The sequence below is a fragment of the Leptinotarsa decemlineata genome, unplaced genomic scaffold (genome assembly GCF_025532065.1).
Source record: "Leptinotarsa decemlineata unplaced genomic scaffold, Ldec_3_MD MMD2_tig00000157_RagTag_RagTag, whole genome shotgun sequence".
Classification (NCBI taxonomy): Eukaryota; Metazoa; Arthropoda; class Insecta; order Coleoptera; family Chrysomelidae; genus Leptinotarsa; species Leptinotarsa decemlineata.
Genome location: NW_027412543.1, coordinates 1,226,099 through 1,249,207, shown reverse-complemented (window position 1 = coordinate 1,249,207; position 23,109 = coordinate 1,226,099). Strand labels below are relative to the sequence as shown.

General features: G+C 33.9%; 1 protein-coding gene across 3 annotated transcripts in view; it reads left to right on the top strand.

Annotated features, from left to right (window-relative positions):
* The first annotated feature begins 2,451 nt into the window (after positions 1-2,451).
* Positions 2,452-23,109, top strand: part of LOC141481314 (microfibril-associated glycoprotein 4-like) — a 52,120-nt gene continuing 31,462 nt past the window's right edge. For 2 of the 3 annotated variants that reach the window (XR_012464886.1, XM_074172710.1), the window contains exons 1-4: positions 2,452-2,593; positions 12,979-13,150; positions 17,174-17,336; positions 19,629-19,756. Coding sequence is in view for 2 of the 3 variants with exons in the window: in XM_074172710.1 (XP_074028811.1) it covers positions 2,522-2,593; positions 12,979-13,150; positions 17,174-17,336; positions 19,629-19,756 (535 nt within the window). In the remaining variant the exon portion in view is untranslated. The remainder of the gene's footprint in view (positions 2,594-12,978; positions 13,151-17,173; positions 17,337-19,628; positions 19,757-23,109) is intronic. The other variant, XM_074172709.1, reaches the window with a different exon arrangement.

The following is a 23,109-nucleotide window of genomic DNA, read 5'->3' as shown; positions in this document are numbered from 1 at the left end:
CGAAATGAAGCCATATGCAGAAATTTGAAACTATTTACTATCCACCAGTACATTCAGTCCAGGAATCAGAGTGTTTCCGAGTCAGCGGAAACTCATGATAATCCATTAGTTAGGAAAGCTGTAGATTACAGCGCTCTTAGAGCACCTTAATAATTTTTCTGTAGTGCTTGTGTTTTGTCCTTGAAAAAATCACATCCACATTTCATGCTTCTCATAAACATTTAAAGAAGATATCGTATAGTGTGTTGCGGTTCTGTGAACTGTTTAGTGAAAATTTTGATATGAAGAGTTATATGAATATGAATTACAGTTACTAGATCATTTGAGGCTACCCACTCCGTCACTACCTGTCGTCCTCTTTGATTTGTGGAATTCATAGCCCATTGGGGGATTTTGCGTTAGATCGCCGGTAATAATCGCACTCTCCTTATTGAGTATGATTCCATTTCCGATCCTGAAAAGAGTATCTTCCAGATCGTCCATTTGTGAATTCGTTTGTATATGAGCTTGCGATTTGATTACGATTTTACGATCTAGGATTTTAATTACTCTGTCGATCCTAATATCGTATATCCAATCTAGTCTACTTTGCTTCGAAATATGTAGGGAAAGCCAGAGGAAATTGAGAAATGCCATTCAATATTACGGAAGAGAAAGCTGAAAAGCGTTATTTAAAAACACAGACTGTGATATCTGGGGAGATGGATATGAAAAGTAGTAATGGAAAGACCTTCAGTCTACCCATACAAACCGACGATGACGATGGAAGTAATGACTGAAATAGTAGACCACTTTTTTTCGCAACACGAATCAGTGAGGTTCAACTTGAATTAAGGAGAAATATTCGTGGAGATTATACTAGAGAAAAAAATAGTGAGCTGAAAGATGTGAAACAACAAGGTGCCTGCCTGAACCTAGAAATATACCAGCAAAATAATCAAGCAGGTAGTAATCAACAAATCAGAGTATATATTGGTGGTATACCATAGACTTACAGCACAAACACAATGGGGAATGTTCCTCAATTTGGGTTATTACAGCAAATGCAAGTTTGAACAAAATGAAGTTTAGTTTAATTCATGAGTTTTTCAAATTCACTTCGAAAAGTATTCAAATTGATGTTTCGAATGTTGGGTTTTAATTTTTGAAGGGATTTATTTCCAATTCATATACAGGCAACAGCGACCAGAATTTTAGATCGGAGTTCAGGTTACCTAGATATCCCACTTTGAAAAAGAAATATTATCTTTATAAATCAACAATTAAGGCAAAATATGAATCATAGTTCAATACCACCTACACAAGCCACATGAACAATAGTTGTTTTGTTATTTATTTGTATAGAGGAAGATAGGTTAGGTGCACAAAATGTCATATCACAGAATGTCTCGAAACTCGGAACATGAGTAAACAGAACAGCACGCTTCTGAAATGTGTCATCTTCGTTCGTCTCATGTTGCCAAATGATGAAATAGAAACGAATCCCTTTAAATGTTGAATGCATTATTTCATTTTTTTTTTAAGTATTCAAACATTTTTTTTAAGAAAAAGGTTGTAATGATAAGTTCAAAATGCGTTGTTTTAGAGCTCTTTTATGAAAACTACTTGATTTTCGTCAGGAGGAACATCCCCCATTCTCAGAGGATTGGAAGCATGCTGAATAATCCCGCTTAAGAAAAGAAAATGAACCCCTCGATGATCCATATTCATACAGACCAATAAATGGATGAGTTTAATCTTAAGTTCGCCTTGAAAAACGGAAGCCTTTAGTCTCACACAGACATCCATTTCAGGCTGATGAGCTTACAGAGAAAAGCTACTCTGAGGATATGTTGCGCCTATTGAACAATCTCAGCAGAAAGCGCCGATCTGAAATCTGGAGTTCCTTCCATAGAACTCCTGATACAGGAAAAATATGAATAGTATATGGGTATGAGTAATGCCATGGCGAAAAAAAAATCTAATGACAAGGTAAATGGAACAATGGAAAAAAATATAATTTTGAATTGAGTTTTCATTATGAATAGAGATGGTTGAATAAACGAGCACCTTGACATTACTTTTTTAAGAACTTCTGAATGATCCATATATACTCCTGAAGTTTTATATTTTTCTGAACTGCTTCTCTGATAAAATCTGAATATGGAAAATATGCCATTTCTTGTAAATTGAACTCATTCCGATACTTATCGCTTTCACTAATGAATACTTTCGTTATAGAACAATGAATAAAAATATTTTGTAAAGATTATCATATTAACTTGAAGAAACTGAAGAACTTACTGATTCATATCTAGATATAATTCTAAGAAGTTTCAATTCATCCATGTTGAGAAAGTGAAGGTCATATTTGATTTGTCTTAGGGAAATCACAGTTGTTTTTAGCAAATAACTCAGCAGTCACGTGAATTTTGATTGTGATAAAGTATTTTATTACTCCCACGAATTTCCGCCAGGATATAATCGTATATTCGAATTTAAATATATTGTCTGATTCTCTTTCTAATTATTGAGTTACATTATGTTTGTCAATCGCATAATTCTGTCGATTTGTCTATTAGTTGGTACATGTTACTCAATTAATCAACAAACGGTGAGTGATGAATGATTTATAGTCAAACTATGAATGTACATTGTATATTTCAATTCTTGAATTTCTTTTATTCATCGTTGTTCACAAGAAAGAAATATTTTTGCTTTTGAAGAAACATGAATATGTTTATATCATTGAATGAAACTGGCAGTGGAATATATTATTTGTATAATGACACTGATCATCTTCATCTTCAAGGGGAAGAGAGATAAAGTTTTATCTTTCCCTTGAAGATGATCACTTGGTGATCGAAACACGTGTCGCGGTGTTAAAAATAACGATTTGGTGTTGGGAAAAACTCCAGTGATATTCATTACTACACCAAAGGTTCCAAACAGTACATCATAAGTAAATTCATATTATAACAATAATTATTAGATCAATATATAAAACCATTTTAAAATGCTGAAAGAAACATCCTCTGCTTTTCACGTATGAATCGTTGTATTCGTGCCACGTGCCAGTGAAGGGATGTCTGCAGTATGCTGTATAATGTCTTCTGTAAGTAGACATTCTGTGATTCGAAAGTGCATATGAAGAAAAGGAGTCACATTGTCTGCTACATAATTGTTCATATCTAATCCATTTAGAGAAAATTCGATTGCAACATTAAACCTGCCTGTAAATATTTTCGTTAGAGAATATATTTCAAAATGAATTACTGAAATACGAGGAAATTTATGGATTGATAGAGACTTTGAGCATTTCCTACTTTCCTTGCAACTAGGCCACGACGGTTTTTCATGACCATCGAAAGTTTTCTCTCTTGTGAAAGAATCCAAGCAATGTGACAAACTCAATTGGCCGGTTTTTCATGGTATGGGAAGTGACAAATCCCAGAAAAGATCGAAGGTTACTTGAGTGTCCACAGTGTCGTAAATTGTAATTGACCAACGAAATTATCTACGGTTTCAGAATTACATAAACCTCAATATCTCAGTCATGACTTTTGTTGGTTTTTGGCTATCGCTGAATTTTTCGTCAATCTCCGTTGTGATGGGTTTAGGTTTCTCAATAATTTTCATAACGTCATCATGTAAACCTTCTTATAGATAAAGAAGGAACCTTATTAACAGAGACAGTAGTTTCAGACAGAATACATAGTTATTTTCGTCTGCTCAACAAATGCTCAAGTTAAATTGCTGTTTGAAATAGTTTGATTAACAAAATCAGAAAAGAAAGCAAATGCTTAAGTTAATAAAATCAGAAAATAAAGCAATTGCTTAAGTTAAATTGCTGTTTGAAATAGTTTGATTAACGAAATCAGAATAGAAAACTCTTCCAGTATTCAGAATGAATTTCTTTACTTCTTTTAAACATGTGAGAACTGTTGATATTTTTGATTTTTTCTGGTAATATTTGGTATAGGCCTGGTCCGGGTCCGAGATATGTTGCATTCCTTTGTCCTAGGGTTTTGTCACATAGTGGTGCATTTAAAGGGTTTCCCTTTTTCCTAGTATTGTAGGGGTGAATGATTGGTTTTATTTTGATGTTTCCTTTTTTTACATTACTTACATTACAAAAAATTTGTCGAATATCACATACATTCGCTTCTTTAAATATGGCAGCAGTTGGATGAGTTTTTTTCCTGTTGAATATAATCTTCAGTATCCATTTTTGTATGACATTTAGATTCCTAGGATAACAATCATTCAACCCTCCCCAACCTATTATACCATAGGATAGTGATTATTGGTTCTTATATTTAGGGGCCCCATATTGGGTAATGTACTGCAGTATGATGTGAAAAGCAAATATTTGCTTTTTTCGAAATTGATCGTAAGTTCATTGTGACAGAACCATTTTTTGATCTCATTGAAATCTTTTTCTGCAGACATTTTCAATTGGATCCATGAAGAGTCGGTATACAAGACAGCCGTTTCGTCAGCAAAGCTCAAAATTTCACCTTTTGTTAGTATCTGCAATAGTTCATTCAAATATATTGTAAACAGGATTGGTCCTAGAACCGTTCCCTGCGGAACACCATAAGTAACAATTTTGGGATAACTCATAATTCCATCGATATTAACTCTCTGTTCTCGGTCACATAGGTAGCTTTCGAAAATGTCGTAAGCTTTCCCACGTATTCCGCAGTTCTCTCATTTTCTCAGGAGTTTTTATGACTGACGGTATCAAAAGCTTTGGATAAATCAACGATGATGCACATTGCTGGAATTTTTTTGTCAAGAGCTTCGTAAATACAAGTAATTAGATTTTGTATTGCATCTTCCATCCCTAAATCCGTATTGCTGACCAGATATCAATTTGAATTTCCTAGTAAAATTCACTAATCGTATATTTAGAATTTTCTCTATTACTTTGGCTATGTTTGAGATCAGTGATACAGGTCTATAGTTACTCACTATTGTTTTGTCTCCACATTTAAAAAGTGGTTTTATCATTCCAATTTTAAATATTTTGGGAAAGCAGCCTTCCTGTAAACATTTGTTGATTAGGTGAGTTATTGGCATTTTAATTTCATTGACAATCAATTTGAGCGTTTCTGAGCGAATTCTATCATGACCTGGAGATTTCTTCTGTTTCAATTCCATAATAACTTTGTAAACCTCCTCTTCATTAGTTTCTGATAGATATATTGAATTCTGTAATCTTTGTTCATTGTAATTGTAATTAGCCAGTTCTTTAATTTTGAGGGCATATTCTTGACCAAGATTTGCAAAGTACTCATTAAAATTATTGCAAATTTCCAAAGTATTTTTTATCACTGAGCCATTCTCTGATTGAATAATCGGTATTTCCGTTTCAGGTCTAGATTTATTGCATTTCTCATTGACACATTTCCATAGTGTTTTTGAGTTTTTACTATTATTTATCATTCTCTGTGCATATTTTTTCTTGGCAGCTTTCAGTAACCTATTTCATTTATTTTTTAATTAATTATATTGTTTTTCTCCCGGGATATTTCAGTAGAATTCGATACTTTTTGTTTTTTATATTTATGAGCTCTGTTAGCTCCGCAGTAATCCAGGATTTTTTTAGTTTATGTTTTTTCTTAGCTTTAGTTATAATTGCATTCTTTTCAATAAGATATCGTAATCTATTAACAAATATTTTTTTTATTTGAGCCTCAACCGCCAGGAGTTATTGGCTTCACAGTGATTTACATAAAACGTTTTTTATACTACATTGACAATAAGTGAATCAGAAGTAACTAGTAACTCATATTTTATGTAGGAAATTGATGTCTTTCAGAAATTTTAATAGTTTACCGTTTGACTGACCGTTCAGTTATACTTTTAGATCTTCTGTCATTTCATTTGCTAATGACACACAGTAGTACTGTTGATTTGATTTCTGAAAGTTTCGCTTTAGATATGTTTCATTCCGTCTGCTACTTGGATATTACGGCTTTCCTGATGTGTGGTTTCAGATCGTTATAGTAAATGTCGAGGTGAGCAATTGTGCACTCTTGAAGTTTAGTGGCATCTTTGGCTAAACTATCGGCCTTCTTATTGCCCTCTATTCCGATATGCGAGGTAGCCCAAAGGAATTGGATTTGAATGTTGTTTTGATAAATATTCAATAGTTCTGTTTTAATATTTTTGTGGCTATTCAAGGTAATGTTAGTTAAAGGAAGGCGGATAGTCCATGGAGGGGGATAATCGATTTCGGATAAATGAGCGGTTTTGGGTATAGTCAAATTGAGGTTGGATGAAATTCGATTCAGACGTTCGTAAAACGAAAAATCAGTTTTTCTTCGGTGGTTGTAGGTTTCTTGAAATCTTCTGGCAAAAACATTTCTGTGGACTGGATTGTTGGAATAGGCTGAGATTTTAGAAGCGTACATCATTGCTAGATATTTTCGGCGCTCTGCTAATGGTGGTTCTCCTGCTTCGCAAAGAATGCTCTCGATCGGGCTTATACAGTATGCTCCCAGTGCTATTCTCATACCTGTATTATGAATCATGTCTAGCTTCTTCAGTGTGCATTTACTGGCGGAATCATAAACTATAGATCCGTAATCTAATTTAGATCTGATCAACGTTTTGTAAATCTGATTCAAGGTGGAAAAGTCTGCTCCCCATTCTGTGTGGGAGACGGATTTCATTAAATTAAGACCAGCTTGACAAGAGAGACGGAGATTGTGTGATTTCCATGAAAGTTTGCGATCGAAATTCATTCCTAAGAAGCGTTTCTCCTCTATGTATTCAAGAGGGATATTATTCAGTTTCAGAACAGGGTGGAGGTGATTTCTTTCTTTAGAAAAATGAATGACTTTGGTTTTCTCGATTGAGAATTGAAGTCCAGTTTTCTTGCTCCATATCTCGATATTGTCCAGTGCTTTCTGAAGAAGGTTACGAATTGACGATACATTTTTCCCCTTGCATATACCACCAAATCATCGGCATAGAGCATTGCTTCAACTGGTAGTTGACATTTTTGAAGTAGTCCATTTATGGCAATTAAGAAAAGTGTTGCACTCAGATTGGAGCCTTGAAGAGTTCCGTTTTGTTGTTCTTTTGGTTTGGATAAATTTCCATCAATTCGGATATTGCCATTAATGTGCTATTTTTCAAGGGTCCTCAGTATATCGTAACGCCATGCAGTATCGAATGCCTCAGTAATATCAAAAAATATTGCAATGCATTCTTGTTTACAAGAAAATGCTTCGTGAATATCGGATTCCAAAGATATCAAGTTATTTAGAGTGGAACGATGTTTCCGGAATCCGCATTGCTCTGGTGCTAATAGATTTTGTTTCTTCAAATACCATCCTAGTCTTCTGTTGTTAATTTTTTCCATGATTTTGCACATACTACAGGTTAATGAGATTGGTCTATATGTTTCAGGAGAGTGTCTAGTTTTTTTATGTTTAGCTATCGAAATGGTAATTGATTTATGCCATAGTTCTGGAAGTGAATCTGTTTGCCATATAAGATTGTATAAATTTAATAGTATTTCTTTGCCGCTGTTGGGTAGGCTCTTAATGAAAATGACTGGGATATCATCGGGCCCGGGAAAGGATTTTTTTGTGTTGTTCAATGCGTCGACTAGTTCGTCCATCGGTAATGGTAGGTTGAGAGGGGAGGGAGTGTCTATGAATTCTATACCTTCGTTTTCAGTGACGTATCTATTCATAAGAAAATCAGTACTCAGAACAGAGTCACTGGAAGATTCCCTATAGTTCTCTGTCTTCTATATTTATTAAATGCTTTTTTAGCTTGTTTTAGAACGTTCTCACAGTCATCATTCCACCAGGGTATGGCAGGCCGTTTTCTATTATATGATGTTTTTCCGACAGCTTGTTCTGCGCTTTGTATTATTATATTTGAAAATTCTTTCAGAAAATCGTTTACATTAGGGAATTTCAGATGATGAAATCTTTTATATTATTCGTCAGTTAGTGCTGAATACAATTCCCAATTAGCCTCCCTCAAACGCCATTTTGAACTTGCGATATGAGGTTCTGTGTGAGCGGTATTGCTGAAAGTGGTCGCTGTTATATATATATATATATATATATATATATATATATATATATATATATATATATATATATATATATATATATATATATATATATATATATATGGCTGTTGAAGGATCGCATAATGTGAGATCTATTGCGGTTGTCTCTCCGGAAGCAGAATTGAAACGTGTGCCTTGTCAATCAGAAGAACAAGATTGAAAGTATCTATTGCTATTTCGATAGTGCGGCCAAATGTGATGGTCTTCTTTGAACCCCATATATCGTAAACGTTCAGATCTCCAAGAATAATGTTGGGGGGGTTGGTATTTGTTGAAGAAGATTGTGAATTTCTGTAGTATCAGGAAAGGAGTTCGGAGGAATATAGATGCTACAGATGTGAATTTTTTTCGGACCTTCAATCGATATTGCGACGGCTTCTAGGTCGGTTAGAAGTTGTATAGTTTTTACTTCGATTGAGACATGTGCGTAGATTGCCGTCCCACCGCTTGCATGATTGGTATTTTTCCTATTTTTGTGAAAGCACTGATAGTTTTTCAGGTTATGTGCTGATTTCTTGAAATGGGTTTCTTGAAGAGCTAATATACTTGGGTTGTAATCTGATAAAATGCTTTTCAGCATATCTAGATGGCAAAAATAGCCACCCATATTCCATTGTAAAATTGATTCAAATTTGAAATAAATTTAAGAATTTATGTGGATTTTAGTATGTGTTGTCAAGAGATGATTCGCTGTCTTCGTTTTTCTGGAATTCTATTTGATTTTTGATTTTATTTTTTAATTCAGTGCATCTAGTTCTCATTTTTTTATCTGTGAAGAATGGGTATATATCTTGTAACATGTCTAGTAGTCCATCTATATTGTCTGTGTATATTTTTGCTACGCTAAGAGGATCTGGAGATCCGTGAGCGTTTTCGAAGAAATCGGATAATTCTTCGAAGGTCAAAATGTATTTTTTGTTCTCGTCTGAAAACATTCCTCTAGTTGGTTCCATTAATTTTGCGATTGATTGTGGATTGGGCTTCGGTTTCTTATGTTGTGGTAGACGGTAAAATGAATGGGGGGTCGTTTTTGGTTTCAAGTGGAGAAGTTAATGTTTGTGAGGATGTTCTTTTTCCAGGATTTTTGTCAGGTGTTTGTTCAGAATTTTGTGGAGATGATGTAATTATTAATAGATTAGGTGCTGGTTGATTCGAGAAGGTAGATGGAATTTTGATGTCGTTGGGTATTGTTTCGGTGATGGATGCTATTTCTGCTGGAGTTTGTAACTCATTCAGTTGGGACTCAATGGATGTATCTTCATTTATTTCAATTGGAGGTGAGATATTTTCCTTGGAAAGCATTGTTGCACCATTCGACACAGTTAGGTTGATGTTTGAAGAGGGGCATTTTGAGGCTATATGCCCATTTTGCTTGCATTTGAAGCATATATGATCGTCCGATGATAGAAAGATACGGTAAGTTGTTTCTTCATGTGTTACAAGTATGAAATTGTAGCATTCGGCTGAAGAGAATTGTAGATTTGCCTGCGAAAACTCAGGATATGTTTATATTCAGCGTTAGGAGTGCCTATTTTGATGAAGGTTATTGGTGACATCAATTGAAGAGGTAGCTTTTGTAGTTCGGCTTCTATAATAGAGTGAGGAACTGAAGAACTCAAATTGGATAAAACGAGCCTTCCATGTGGAGGGATCAGTTTACGGGCTCATGGTGAAGTATTGCCTATGTTTATGAGCCCACAATGGTTGATTAAAAAGTCTTCGACAATTTTTTCGTTATAAATAAATAAAAATTCTGTTATTTGCAATTCTCGATGAGAATATGATGTTCCTTGACTGAATTTTGTTTCACAATGCATTCAGGTAATCTTCAAGTTTGGTGTTGTTGAAAATAATAGCTTATCTTTTGCTTGGGAATTTAGGTGATTATATGACGGATGAGTATGATGATTGTTGTGGGATCTGATTAGGTAGATTTTGGGGGTTTTCATTTTCAGAAAACTCCATTGTGATTTTATGATCAGCGGATCAGGTCATCGACAGTTCCCGAATATGGTTCTGTGTGCAGGCGATTCACTGTCTGATAAGCTTGTTGCTGGGTTCGTTGATATTTTCAGCAAAAACTATTCACATAGGTGAATAAAGTTTAATGTATGTGTAGAAAACTTACTTATTATTTCCAGCTATTCAAATACACTTGAAGTACACACTGATATACTATATACTTGTAATTACTCGGTATTAACAATTGAATTTCAACATATTTCGATACTGGTAAAAGGTTCACTCAATCACCAATGCCAGGGTTGAACTAATTCACAAATATTGTTGCAGCATTATTGGCATGTTCTGTTATATACATATTTTCCCAGTTTTCTGATAATAGATCTTGTTTAAGTTTTCCGTAATCAGTGATTTTTTTTGTTTCCGTTCCTTAATCGATCTCTGTGTTATCCAAATCAAGTGTTATGGCAATTGTGTAGTGATCGGTTATACTCATTTTGAAGATATGAGAATTAATTTGCAAGTCACTTTTGACAAAAATGTGGTCTAGACAAGATCACTATTTGGTCTAGTTACTCCATTGATATATGAAATGAATCCCTCTGTGTTCAATATATTGTTATATTCTTCAACTATTTCACTATCAGAAAGAAGGTTTGAGTTTATGTCACCGATAATTATATGAGTACATTTGTTCTTTGTTTTCTGTAAATAACCAGTAAGATCGGTAATGAATTGTTTCGCACATGTACTCGGGGATCTATAAATGGCACTGATTTTTATTTTGTGTTGTTCCATTGTTAAATCCATTTCCGAGACTCTGATATTTCCAATGTTTTGTATTTCACACTCATATTTAACACTTTTCTTGATATACATTATTACGCCATCATTTTTACTAATTTTTCCCTTATTGTAGAGTGTTTCGTACCCTTTCATACTAATTGTCTCGAGGTCGTGTATCTTAAAGGTTTCTGTTAGAATAATTATATCAAATTTTTCATTAAATTGATTCAAAAATATCAACAATTTATCTATATTTTTTAATATACTACGTATATTCAAATGTAAACATTTCAATCCTTTCAATTTAGTTGAGATGAGTTCTGCATCATTTTCTATAATTTTAGCAAAAATCGGTTCAATTGTATAAGGATCCATACTGGTATGAATCTAACGTTCTTATAATACCCTAAAAACAATAGAAGTTTTCTTTACACTAACAACCAAATGAATTGTAAACAATGAAGATCTATTTGAAATATCCTAATGCCGAAATAATTGTTTATTAGTTCATGGTTCAGGTTATTCAATTGAGTTTTCGAGCGAAAATATAGAACATATTAGATATATATTGAATAGTGATACAATACTTAAATTATATGTTGGAAGATTCAAAAGAAGTATCGAGTATTCATCAACCTCCAGCTTTACTATCCTTTGTATTATCAAAGCAAAATTTTTATCCTATACTAACTTCAAATTGTCTGCATAAGATAATGAATAAGAAATATTATATATTCCAGCACTATTTAAGGTTTTCTACGGAATACCGGAAAATACGTCTGTTCTGTACAAAGGTACACTTATACAATTTTCACTGCAAGTAGCAATTACTGTTCGTACGTGGTACATGGAAGAACTTTCTTATTTCAAGAGGAAAAAATCCAACATAATAAAAATAAGTTACTTGAAAAGAAAAGAAGTGAAATATCATAAAGCAGACATAAACATGGGTATAGTGAAGTAAAATAGAACGTCAAAGTTGATTAAAATTATAAGTAGATTTTCGTGTGCACTTAGATGATTCTATTAGTGGTCTACAATTTGAAATGAAAACCTTTATATATGAACCCTTTCAAAATATTTATATTAATAACCACAATATACAATGTATAAATCGCTGGAGATGATTAATTCATCTGATCGAATATCATAGAAATGTCACACATAAATTCCGCAGCCACTCTGTATCATCTTTACCTATGAAATTAAGATGCCTAGTTTGTGGATATATAAGAGCAGCAATTGGTTAACCAGAAGGAATATTATCGTCTGGTGAGTCACCGTATCTATCGTATCATGGGTGGAAGATGATAATGAGAATTTTGAAATATGCTATTAGTGATTCCAGTTATATTGTTCCAAAAAAAACTGATAGTTTCAGTCAAAATATCTTTTGTGTCGTAAATAGTATGTTTGCCATTTACTTTATGAAATTCAACGTCATAATGAATCTTTCATCATTATTGGTGATCCAAAACAAGCACTTTTCGTAAACACGTAAACTGCAATACTCTACTCGAAGCACGATGCACCAGCCAAGTGAGATTTTTCGGGAGAAGAAATTACGCTACTTAGCTGGTGAAACCCATCTCAAAAAGAGTCATGTATTTCTGTTTTTTGGGGAAAGTGCTTCTTCTACGCCAGAGGTTCTGGTTTTGAATTTTATAATTGATGTTAACTAATTTTTGGAGAGTTTTCCACATGAGTTGACAGCTATCCTTTAATTTTATTACTCATTGTTGAAGGCTTTGAATCTGCTCGACAGTTGAAACTTGTTGTTGTTATAGCAATAGAGCGGCCAGGCTGAGTGTTGTATTCAATTTTGCTAAAATCACTTTTAAACATTATTTTGGAAATATAGAGTAACAGCGTCAGTAGAGGTAACGGGATGAATGAAGGTGCCAGTGACTGCTGTTTCTGCTATCTCTGCCTACTCAAAGACTTTGAACTAGTTTCAACTAGTTATGAGAAGACATTCACGACATAATATGTATGTGAATCTAAAAAGGCAACATTATATTTCGATTTTATTTTTGAAAAATGTAATTTTCATGTTATTCTGAAAATAATTTGGTGAAAATACACAAAAAAACTGATTGTATCATAATTGTATCAGACTGCTGGATAAAACTTCTTAAATATTTCAGAAAAATGAAAATAACCATAAAAATAATATCAAAGATCTGACCCAAATTTCAAATGATTCTGGAGAATTCATACTAACGAAGTTTCTAGATGTGCGTTCACACAGTGATTATGAACATTTGCATCCGGATCTGAAAGAGGTAATTCGATACCAAATTGGTTCAGTTCAAAGAGGTAAGTCAAGATTCATAATCGGTAGAGTTTGAGAGCATACCATTATTTCCTATACATCCATTTTCAAAATGATAATTTCGAAAAAGGTAAGATTTGAAAATGATTCGATTTGATACCAATTCATCAAACGGAAAAGAAAACTGTTATATAAATGGTAGAAAATGAAATTTTTTACCTCATAGTGACGGAATGTTCATTGAGCTATCAGATTTTTATGATGCTCTGAGATAACATCCAATATTTCTTAGTATTCTCATTATCTTTTCAGAAAGTATTTCATTTGTTGAAAATTTTAAAGCAACTGGCAATACTTTTCAATTAGTTTTATCATAAAGGATACAAAAAATAGTTTTTCTCTATTTTCTCTATCCTATATTTGATATGAATTTCTATAAAATTAATAGGTCGATAATCGAACGGGAATTTTTTTTTACCATATTTGAATATTGAAAAAAAAATCATGTATGCCAAAATGTGCAGCCATATTTTGTTCAAGTGTTCTCTCAATGAGACGTGTTCAATGAGTAGCCACTAATCGTTCTGAGCCAATATCTGCTTGCTGGAGTGGTTCTTTGGTTCTGTTTTCGAATGGTCATTTAAATAAACCGAGAAGAAGGTTCAGGGCCTATATGTAGAGTTGATGATTAGAGTATGACAGATTAATCAACTCTTTGGTTGCCCATGATACGTGTGTTCTTCAGCCTGGAAGTCTGATGTGTACCACCAAGCGGGTAATTGGAATGAAGATTACTCTCCACATAGTATATCTCAGCTCTAGTCCTACGTTTGGTTTACGACTTGTCTTTATGAAATGTGTTTTTTACAAGTATCTGTTCGAGTTGGCTGTTCACTGTTCGCTTTTCATGTCCTGACACTTCAGGTACGTACTTTATGTTGGATATGTATTTTGGTGTCATGTGGTCCAAAAACATGTTAGATTTCCGTTCCGTTACATATCTTAAAATTTCTGTTTTGAACGATCCCGTGTGTCTCGGTTTGTTCATCGATCTGAATTAGCTTCTCTCACCATTTCGAAATGTAAAATAGGAAGTGGGTGACTCAAAATGTTTTCATTGCTCCGTCACTCCCAAACATGCCATATTTTGCAGCCTGCTTGGTTTATTATTAACAATCATTTGTTTCATCTTTGGCCACTAGATCATAGTTTCATAAATTTTCATGGGTTCAATCACTATGGTGTAGAGCCAGTACATCATGTCTGATTTCAGACTCCATGTCTCGCCATAGGTGTGTCTAACCAGCATCAGTGCTAACTCCGTCTTTCTTTCCACCCTTCCTAGGTCCGCTAGTGATCTAGTAACACTCTTGAGTATTGGACCTCCCACGACAGATGTATCTCTTCACCTATTCTCTTGGTATGAATGGTACTATAGTCGATACCTTTGTGTTTTATGGTCGATGAAACAAAATAACTTATTCACTACAAAATGATCAACAATGGAAAGAAGCGAGGAAAATCCCCTGTGGGGACAGCTCCTTGCAATCTGTGCAATTATTGTTCATAGTCATATATTATAATCTTCCTCGAAGCATACTATCTATCCACCTGCAGCTTCTGTCGTCAAAAACACTTACTTACGCCTTGTTGATCGATTTTAGAGACGTATTATCAGATGCGCGTTCGATACCCAAGAACGCAAACGAAAGTACTTGATTTTTTTGTGAGGAGATTTTTTTTTCGTGACCAGACATGAAACCATTAATGTTGACATACCTGACATGAACGCATATTGGTCTCGATGCAGTGGTCTGTTGAACTATGTTCCTAATATGATAGTTTTTCTAATATCTAATATTTGAAGGTATCAGTGACAAGACTCTATGTTTGAGGTATGTATCCCAGAGCCAAACTGCCACTTAGGGTTACACACACTTTCTTAGGTAAAATTTTCGAACTTTTGGCAGCATTATTGGATAAAAATGATCTAGCCCCGGCGACTTAGACGATTGAAATACGTTGATAGCCCATTTGATCTTTCCTGGTTACCCTTTTGGGCCCTTCAGTTCCAAATTTGCCCAGGACCCCTGTTTCCGATTTGTTGTTTCTGAATTTATCGAACTTCTTTTCGGAGAATTTTGTAGTCTGACACATACGTGGGTCTGTTTGACCTTATTGCAGTGCCTTATCTACCATTACCTCTTGAATTTTATTTGTAATATTCAATTAGGGAACTTTCAAATCGATCCCACACTTGTGTTTCCCTTGGGAGGTTTGGTTTCCTCTGATTTTGAAGTTCTGAATGTTTTCAACAGCTTTCCAAACATAATAACCTATTAATTTAGTACCTCTTTTCACGTCAATTACTTTCTCACTTCTCGTTTTTCTTCATTGGTACAGATCATCCATAGGGCCTAAGTGCTTATTGAAGTTTTTTTTGTATTGAAAATTAGTGTTGTGTCTTTCCAATTCTTGTCCGTTCAGAGATATTTCTCGCATTTTTCAGTTTACGCATCTGCCACATCTGTGGTACAGTCCGACACTTGTGAATTCTGCAATACCAGGTTTCGGTAATACTGTCACGCGCTGTTCGTATTTGACTATGTTGGTCCTCCTGAGTCTTTCGGTCAGTAATATCTAGGGAAGAGTCACTAGAAAAGTTCTTCTCATTCTTGTTTTTGCTCATATATCGCTCAAAATCCGTGTTAAGAATCACATGTTGAAAGGTAAGACCTCGTTAGTCCTCAGCTCGCACAAGTTTCTCAACTTCTGAGAGTTGTCGTTCGTAGGGGGGCGACAGCTGATTAACGGAAAAACAGATTTAAAACAGACTTTTAAAACAGATATATGAATCCCACGAATGGAGGGAAAATTATTGTTCACATCCATCGAACCCTCTACATGAATACAAGGCTACTATCCCGGATGCTCTGTTGGTGATACAGGTGATACAGTATAAGGCCAAGGTAGCTGAGCCACTGCTGCTGTGGCTTCTGGAATTATAAAAATATGAATTCTTCACCACAACGATAATGTGGGGGCAACGTCGATGGGGTTTCGATTAGATAGAATTTAATAATTTCAAATGAGAGAGCTCAAGATGTTCCATTCGAAAGTTATTTTGATAAACCCCCTTTCATAAAGATTTGAAGTTATGAACTGGAATTATGGATGTGAGGAGTTGAATATTCATTCATTTCTTCAATAAATCTGCCCCGACCAGAGAAGAACGTGTTGACGAAAGTTGATGTGTATTTTCCTGGTTTTTATTGGAGATTCCATTCAATTTTCATTTGATCACAAAAATTTCAATGTGGAACAATCCTCTTTTTCAAAAGACAACGAAAATCCATTTCAAAACTTATTTTCACCAGCTGCTTGCTAGTTTCTCTCAAGAACTGAAGTTTTCCCTGATCACTGAATTTGCGTAGCGAACTGAAACAGATCAGCTTGAATTCCTTCATACCTATGGAGTATTGAGATTATAGAACTAGAGACACATGAACCTTGTATGGTTAATTCGCAATATATTTCCACATTCTCATATAATATTGTCAAAAATGTTATTGATTCAGAACCGTCTGTTGTATTCTGAATGTAAGTGAGTTTGCTCTCTTTGTTATTTCACAGTGCTCATTCATGTAATGAGTGTAGAAAAATACTGATTTGTTTTTTCACAACTTCTGGAATTCTGAACTCCTCGTCAAAGCAAGAGAAATCTTCTTATTCATCTGTTGAGAACCGATCTTTTGTAGGTATTGCTTTCATTTTGGATTACTATGGATGAATTATGTGATTAAAATTAAAAAAATTGATACCTTCCTTTCTGATTTCCTGGTCAAGTTGAAATAATTCCATTTATTGTGCAATTGGTTTTGCATCATACATATATTTTCAGTATTACAGATAAAACCAAGAAGTATGAAACAACCAAAACATTTATTGACAATTTGCACTTCGGAATTACATTACATATTTTCCCCAGTGCATAAAATTTATCTGCGAAGATCATACAAGTTCAATTAAAGCTCTGACTGATACAAAAATTATTCTATTTTTAATAGGAGAATCTCAGATAGATCAAACAAGAGGTGAAACAAAACATGAAAAAATATGTCACGATATTTCCAACAAAACATCGCGATTCCAAACTATTGAAGGACTCTTTTACAAAGATCAATTGGAAACACTGATAGAAGAACTGAAAAATATGGTGAAATCACAAAGGTTAGTATGATATTTCTCAGGAAATATTTTTGGAGTCACTATATATTGCAATTTTCTTCATCTGTCACTGAATTCGTTAAAAAATAATGATAAGAGCTTAACTCTCAGCTTTGGTTTTTACTACATTTTACCAAATTGAATTTGGATCTTTGAAGAAACGGTTACTCCATTCGGAGTCTGCATCACTCCTTTCTTTATTTTGGAAAATATAATAAATTAGCACCGGCAAATGTTAACTTGAAAGTTTTCATCACTCTCGAGACCACTTTTGGTTGCCAAAAGTACATTATTGTAAAATAAGTTTTGTGTATTAGAGGTTGTGCGTTAATTCAATTATTTACAACAATGGTGGTAGCACTTCAACAAAGAACTGAAATTATTAATATTTATGGAAAATGTCAAAGATGCAAAGATGGACAACAACAATGTTTGATGAAAGATATCGCGGTTATTCAAATAATGAATATGTCCTAGAGTTACGTGCTAAGCACTACATCAAAATCCTCTAGGCGCAGAGCGGTGCCTCTTCGGAAGTAGCGATACACATTGGATTTGAATCGCTGAAGATTAAATTCATATGGAAAAACGTTCTCAGGAAGTATATTCGAAATGAACGCAGTTCTTTAAATGAAGGAGTTGTGAAGAGAGTGAAGTTTGAGGTGTACTGAGTTGAACCTCAAAACAATGAGCAGCCACAGTCCGTCACGTATTTCTGATATGTACCGCTCTTGTTGGAATCAAATGTGCTAAGTCACTGGAACACCTTTCGTGAAACTATCAATAAGAAAGAAACAAATCTCCAACTTTTCTTCAATGCTCCAGACTATCGAGGTTGCAAGTGATGTTGGTGGCTCCAATCAGGTGGATGGATATTTTCTGGATGGAATCCAGCAACTTCAGGGTATCTTTGGGGGCAGAGCACCATACATGAGAACAATACTCCAAAGAAGGTCTTATCTGAGCTTCATAAAGCATCAAAAGTTACCAAGGTTTCTGCGGTTTTCTGGCTCGGAACAGTGTTTCAAGCTTTTGAGAAGCAGCTTTTGCAATTCCAGCGACATGATTGTGTCAAGACATATTGGTGTCCATTTTAATCCTCTACAAACTTATCGAAGCAGAAAGCGGAGTTGTCTATCCTGACATTATTATATCTGGTTTGGAAACATTTATCTATTTAGAGAAAACCAAGGCCTGGGTTTTCGTGGCATTGAATTGAATCTGGTTACTTTCACCCCAATTCAAATTCACCACTAGCTCCACATTTAAATATGCAATCTCCTGCTGCCGGTAAAGATGTGCATCCTGGAATCCAAATGGAATAGCGAGACAAGTGTGCTGTCGTCAGCAGAGTTACATATTAGGTTTTTATCAATGAATCGTTGATATACAATTAAAAGAGGGTTGGATACCATATGGCTCCCTGGAGAACGCCGGTGTTGATGGTGAAAGTATCCGAAAGATATCCACCACAGCCATATGTAGGAAATGTATTTTCAGGAAGCTGAAGAGCCATACACGAAAATGATCCGGCAAACTATAGAATCGAAGTTTGGCCAGCAAACCCTCATGCCACACACGGTCGAAGGCATCAGAAATATTGACTCTCCATGTTTATTGATTGCGTTAGTTCAGATATGGGTGACATACGATAGAAGCCATATTGATGATCACTCCACATGTTAAAGCCTCACAAATATTCAAGAATATGTTGGTTCACAGTTTTCTCCATGATTTTTGATATCACTTATAGCAAAGCGAGTGGTCTATAGTTATTTTGAAGATTTTTCCAGTGTTTTTCGGGAATGGGCTGAACGCAGGCAATCTTCCAGTAAGAAGAAAAAACCCTTTCTTGTAAGACAAGTTGAGAAGTCTTCAAAATACTGGTGCGAGTTCTTCGGAGCACTTTTGAAGTTTGACGGCGTGCACTTCATCAGTACCAGAAACTCAGTGAAACCGTTTCCATTAATAACAAGAAAATAAATAATCACCCTGTTTTTGATGAAGCAGCGCAAATAGAAGTTTCAGGCGCCTTCCACACCACTTCACTTTGTGACACGCCACGAAACGATAATGGAAGCACTGAATTGAATGAATTTCACCGGTATGGAATGAAAATTCTTCGAAAAATTCTACTTTGAACTACATCAACCCCTTTTAGGATTATTGTGATTCAATTGAAAACAATCCTACAAAATTTCCCACTCAAAAATAATCGTGACATATTTTTGTAGCGTCATTTCGAATGATTGGGATTCGATCAAGTGCTGATTCGATAATAATTTTCAATTTCAGCTCATTCTATTTCGATTTTACTTCAAATTGTAAATCTCTAGTAGGAGTTGATAAATCTCACTTCTGTATTCAGCATCAAAAATCGAATAGATCGCTCCCAAAAAGCTGCAAGGAAATTCAAACAAATGGTAAGTGGAACACTCCTCATATTATCATTTATTTCACAATGTGTGATGATTTCGGTAGAAATCACAAGTCAAAGAAAACACAGTTAATTCCCAGATGGTTCAAGTTTCGACATTTGAGAATTGTCACTCTTGTAGAACAATAGCTGGTTGATGGAGGAACCATTTTCAATCTACTCATTAATTTCAGTGGTTATATTGATAGTAAATGAACAAATAACAAAGATCCACCCCATTCAATATACAAATTATGGAAAGAATATCAATACGTCTATACAATTTATCTATATTCATTTGATAATTTTGAAGTTTTTCACGAATTTTTCATGGAGAATATATTTTGCGAGAATTCTTTCAAAACATTTCAATCACTATAACCGTTCATCAGATAACCACATAATAACATGGAACAAGCAGTTTAGTTACTTTTGATCAATATAAATACGATAAAATCTATTCTAATAAAATTTTTAATGGCTTTCTCGATGCCGGAAACAAAAAAATGACAGTCGGGTTTTCACAATAATTCCTGAAAATTTTTTTTTTTCGTGCATTCATACATTTCGATTCATTATAACATTCTCAATGACAAAGCTCATATCATCTACCTTCCTGAAGTAGAGAATGAGCGACTTATATGTAAATATTTCTTTCTTTCACTAGTACAAAAGATTTCTTATAAAATATCGAGTAAATATTCAAAAACACAAGATTCTTTTTTACACATATTTGAGCGTTTCCCTCGACGCTACGTGTTGCTTTCAATACAATTCTGTCATCAATTATAATAATTATAGTTTCAATATAATTTTCAAGTTCATCTACAATATTGTTTCATTTTGTAAACCTCATTTTTCAGAAATACACGAAAATAAAAATCTAGGGGTTTCATGTCTGGTGAACAAGAAGGCCATCTAACAGGATCATAATAATCCATCTGTTTCCAAAATAGTCTTCCATTATTCTTCTACGCCACTGAAGTTATGTGCTGGTGCTCCATCCTGCTGAAAATATATCATCTAATAAGTCTCCAGATTGAAATCATCGAAACATCAATACTAAATCGTCTTTGAGGATTGTGGGAATGGATTAGATTACCTGAATAATGGAAATTTTTTCAATTAAACATCACAAAATTTAAAAAATTTGCCTCATCGCACCATATAATATTTCTATGGAAGTTTGGACATCGTCTGCATTCATTTCCAATCGTGTCTCAGGGTCACCAGGTCCTGTTTGCACTGGTCCTAACTTATAAGGAGAAATCTCATGTTTCTTCAGAATTCCTTGAATAACAGACAGTTGAACAGCTATTTCTCTAGATGAAAGTCTGATGAAATCATTTCGATTTACCTCAAAGTAGGCTAAAACGTCCATTTCTGTACCTTCAAATATTACAGAACGTTTTTTAGTTCTCCTCTTCTTGAAAACTTTCTCTTTGTTACTGAATCGACGATGAAGCACAGCAAAAAAACGCCCATTAGGTAATTCACGATCGAGAAACGAATTACTGTAATGCTGGAGTGCTATTATGCTATTTTTCTGGCAAACCAAGTAGGATTCTAACATATCACATTTTTCTTGATGCGAAAACGGCATTTCGAAAAATATTCGAAGAGTAGTTGAGAGTGACAATAATTTATGACATTGTCATGATATACTTGAGAATATTTGACATATAGTATTTCAACAAAGTTTCAAGGCAACTTGATTACTCATAATAATTCTGTTTAATCGAATCACACACACATTTTTTTCCAACCCATTAATATGACGCTCCAGTATTTTCTGTTCTATACAAAAACGGCTTCAATGTTATTATTATAGCAGACATATTTTGATTCACAAAATGAATATGGTTAGTGGAATGGCTTTACAATGGAAATTATCGTTTTGTAAATTAACACCAAATAGCTCAGTGGTGTCAAGTGAGTGGTACGACATGATGATCACGGTTTTCACGATAACAATTCCTAGCGCAATTTTTTCTTTCTGCTGTTAGTAACATGAATTGTCATTCGTATAAGTACCAAAATTAGGTGTTTGGACAATCATACAATCATGAGGTTACATTTGACAAAATAAAAAAAATTGTACTATGAAATAAATGAATATTTATAGTCTAATCAATAAGTTCAAAAACATGCAAAATAGAGATGAAGGTCCTAAAAACATGAGCGATAGCTCATTCGATTCGAAATCACATTAGAAAATGTTTTTTAAGGATTTTGGTGCAGGTGAAAAATTGCAATTGTTATTAACGAAATAAGATTAAAAAAAATGGTATTTAGTTTTTCGTTAATAACTCAAAAAATATTATTATTTGAGCAATTTCAAAAAGAGCACGTTGAAGAGAAGGAAATTTCCGATAGAAAAGTCTCGACTCTCGAAACTCTGAAACTGAAAATAGGGTTCCGCGCGACTGTTACGGCATGCGCGCGCTGCCGCTGAAGACAATTTATCAAAAGGAATAATTTTTTCATAACATAAAATGTCGTTTCAAAAATTTGAAAACAATCCATTATCTTCTTAACACTTGAATGAGTCGAATCCCGTAGAAAAAAAAGTTTTATCACCATTTCTTAAAAAGTTTTTCAATTATTAACTAACAAATTTTTTCCCAATCTCCGTTGGCGTCAATAATGGGATAAAAGGTATAAATAATTGGCCTACTATTTTTAAACTTCGTGGGGCCCTTTTATAACTATTGCAAAATGAAATATCTATAACTTGTTGATATTTTTTTTTTCAATTGATATGCAACTATGTCTGTTTTCACATGAATCAATGGGAGTTATTAACATAGGATATGAATTTTTCACGTGATTTACTTGCTAAATTGTTTTAAACAAATAGAGAAATTCAATATTTTTGAAAATTTTATTTTGCTAATTTGTTATCTACAGATAATTATGATTAAAAAAAAAATCTCAATTTCAATTTTTAATTATTAAAAATCGATTTTTTCATATTTCGATTGCTTAAATGATCAGATAGGAAATAATTTTGCTTTTAAAAATCATAATTTACACTTCTAAATAGTTTGGCAAGGAATAATTTTTTTCATTTATCATTTAATTGTTTATTAGTTCAACAATTTGTTATAAACAAATATTGACCAACGTTATATTTTTTTTCTGGAGCAGAAAAAAATTATAAAAACAGCTTTATATAAAGAAGTGCCATAAAAATGTTTTTTTATTTATTTTAATATTTCCTAATATAAATCAATCAATAATTTTCATGACACTTCTTCATATAAGCGTTGGTCAATATTGTTGAACTAATAAACAATTGAATGATAAATAATGAAAATTCTCCTACTGAACTGTTTAACAGTGTAAATTATGATTTTC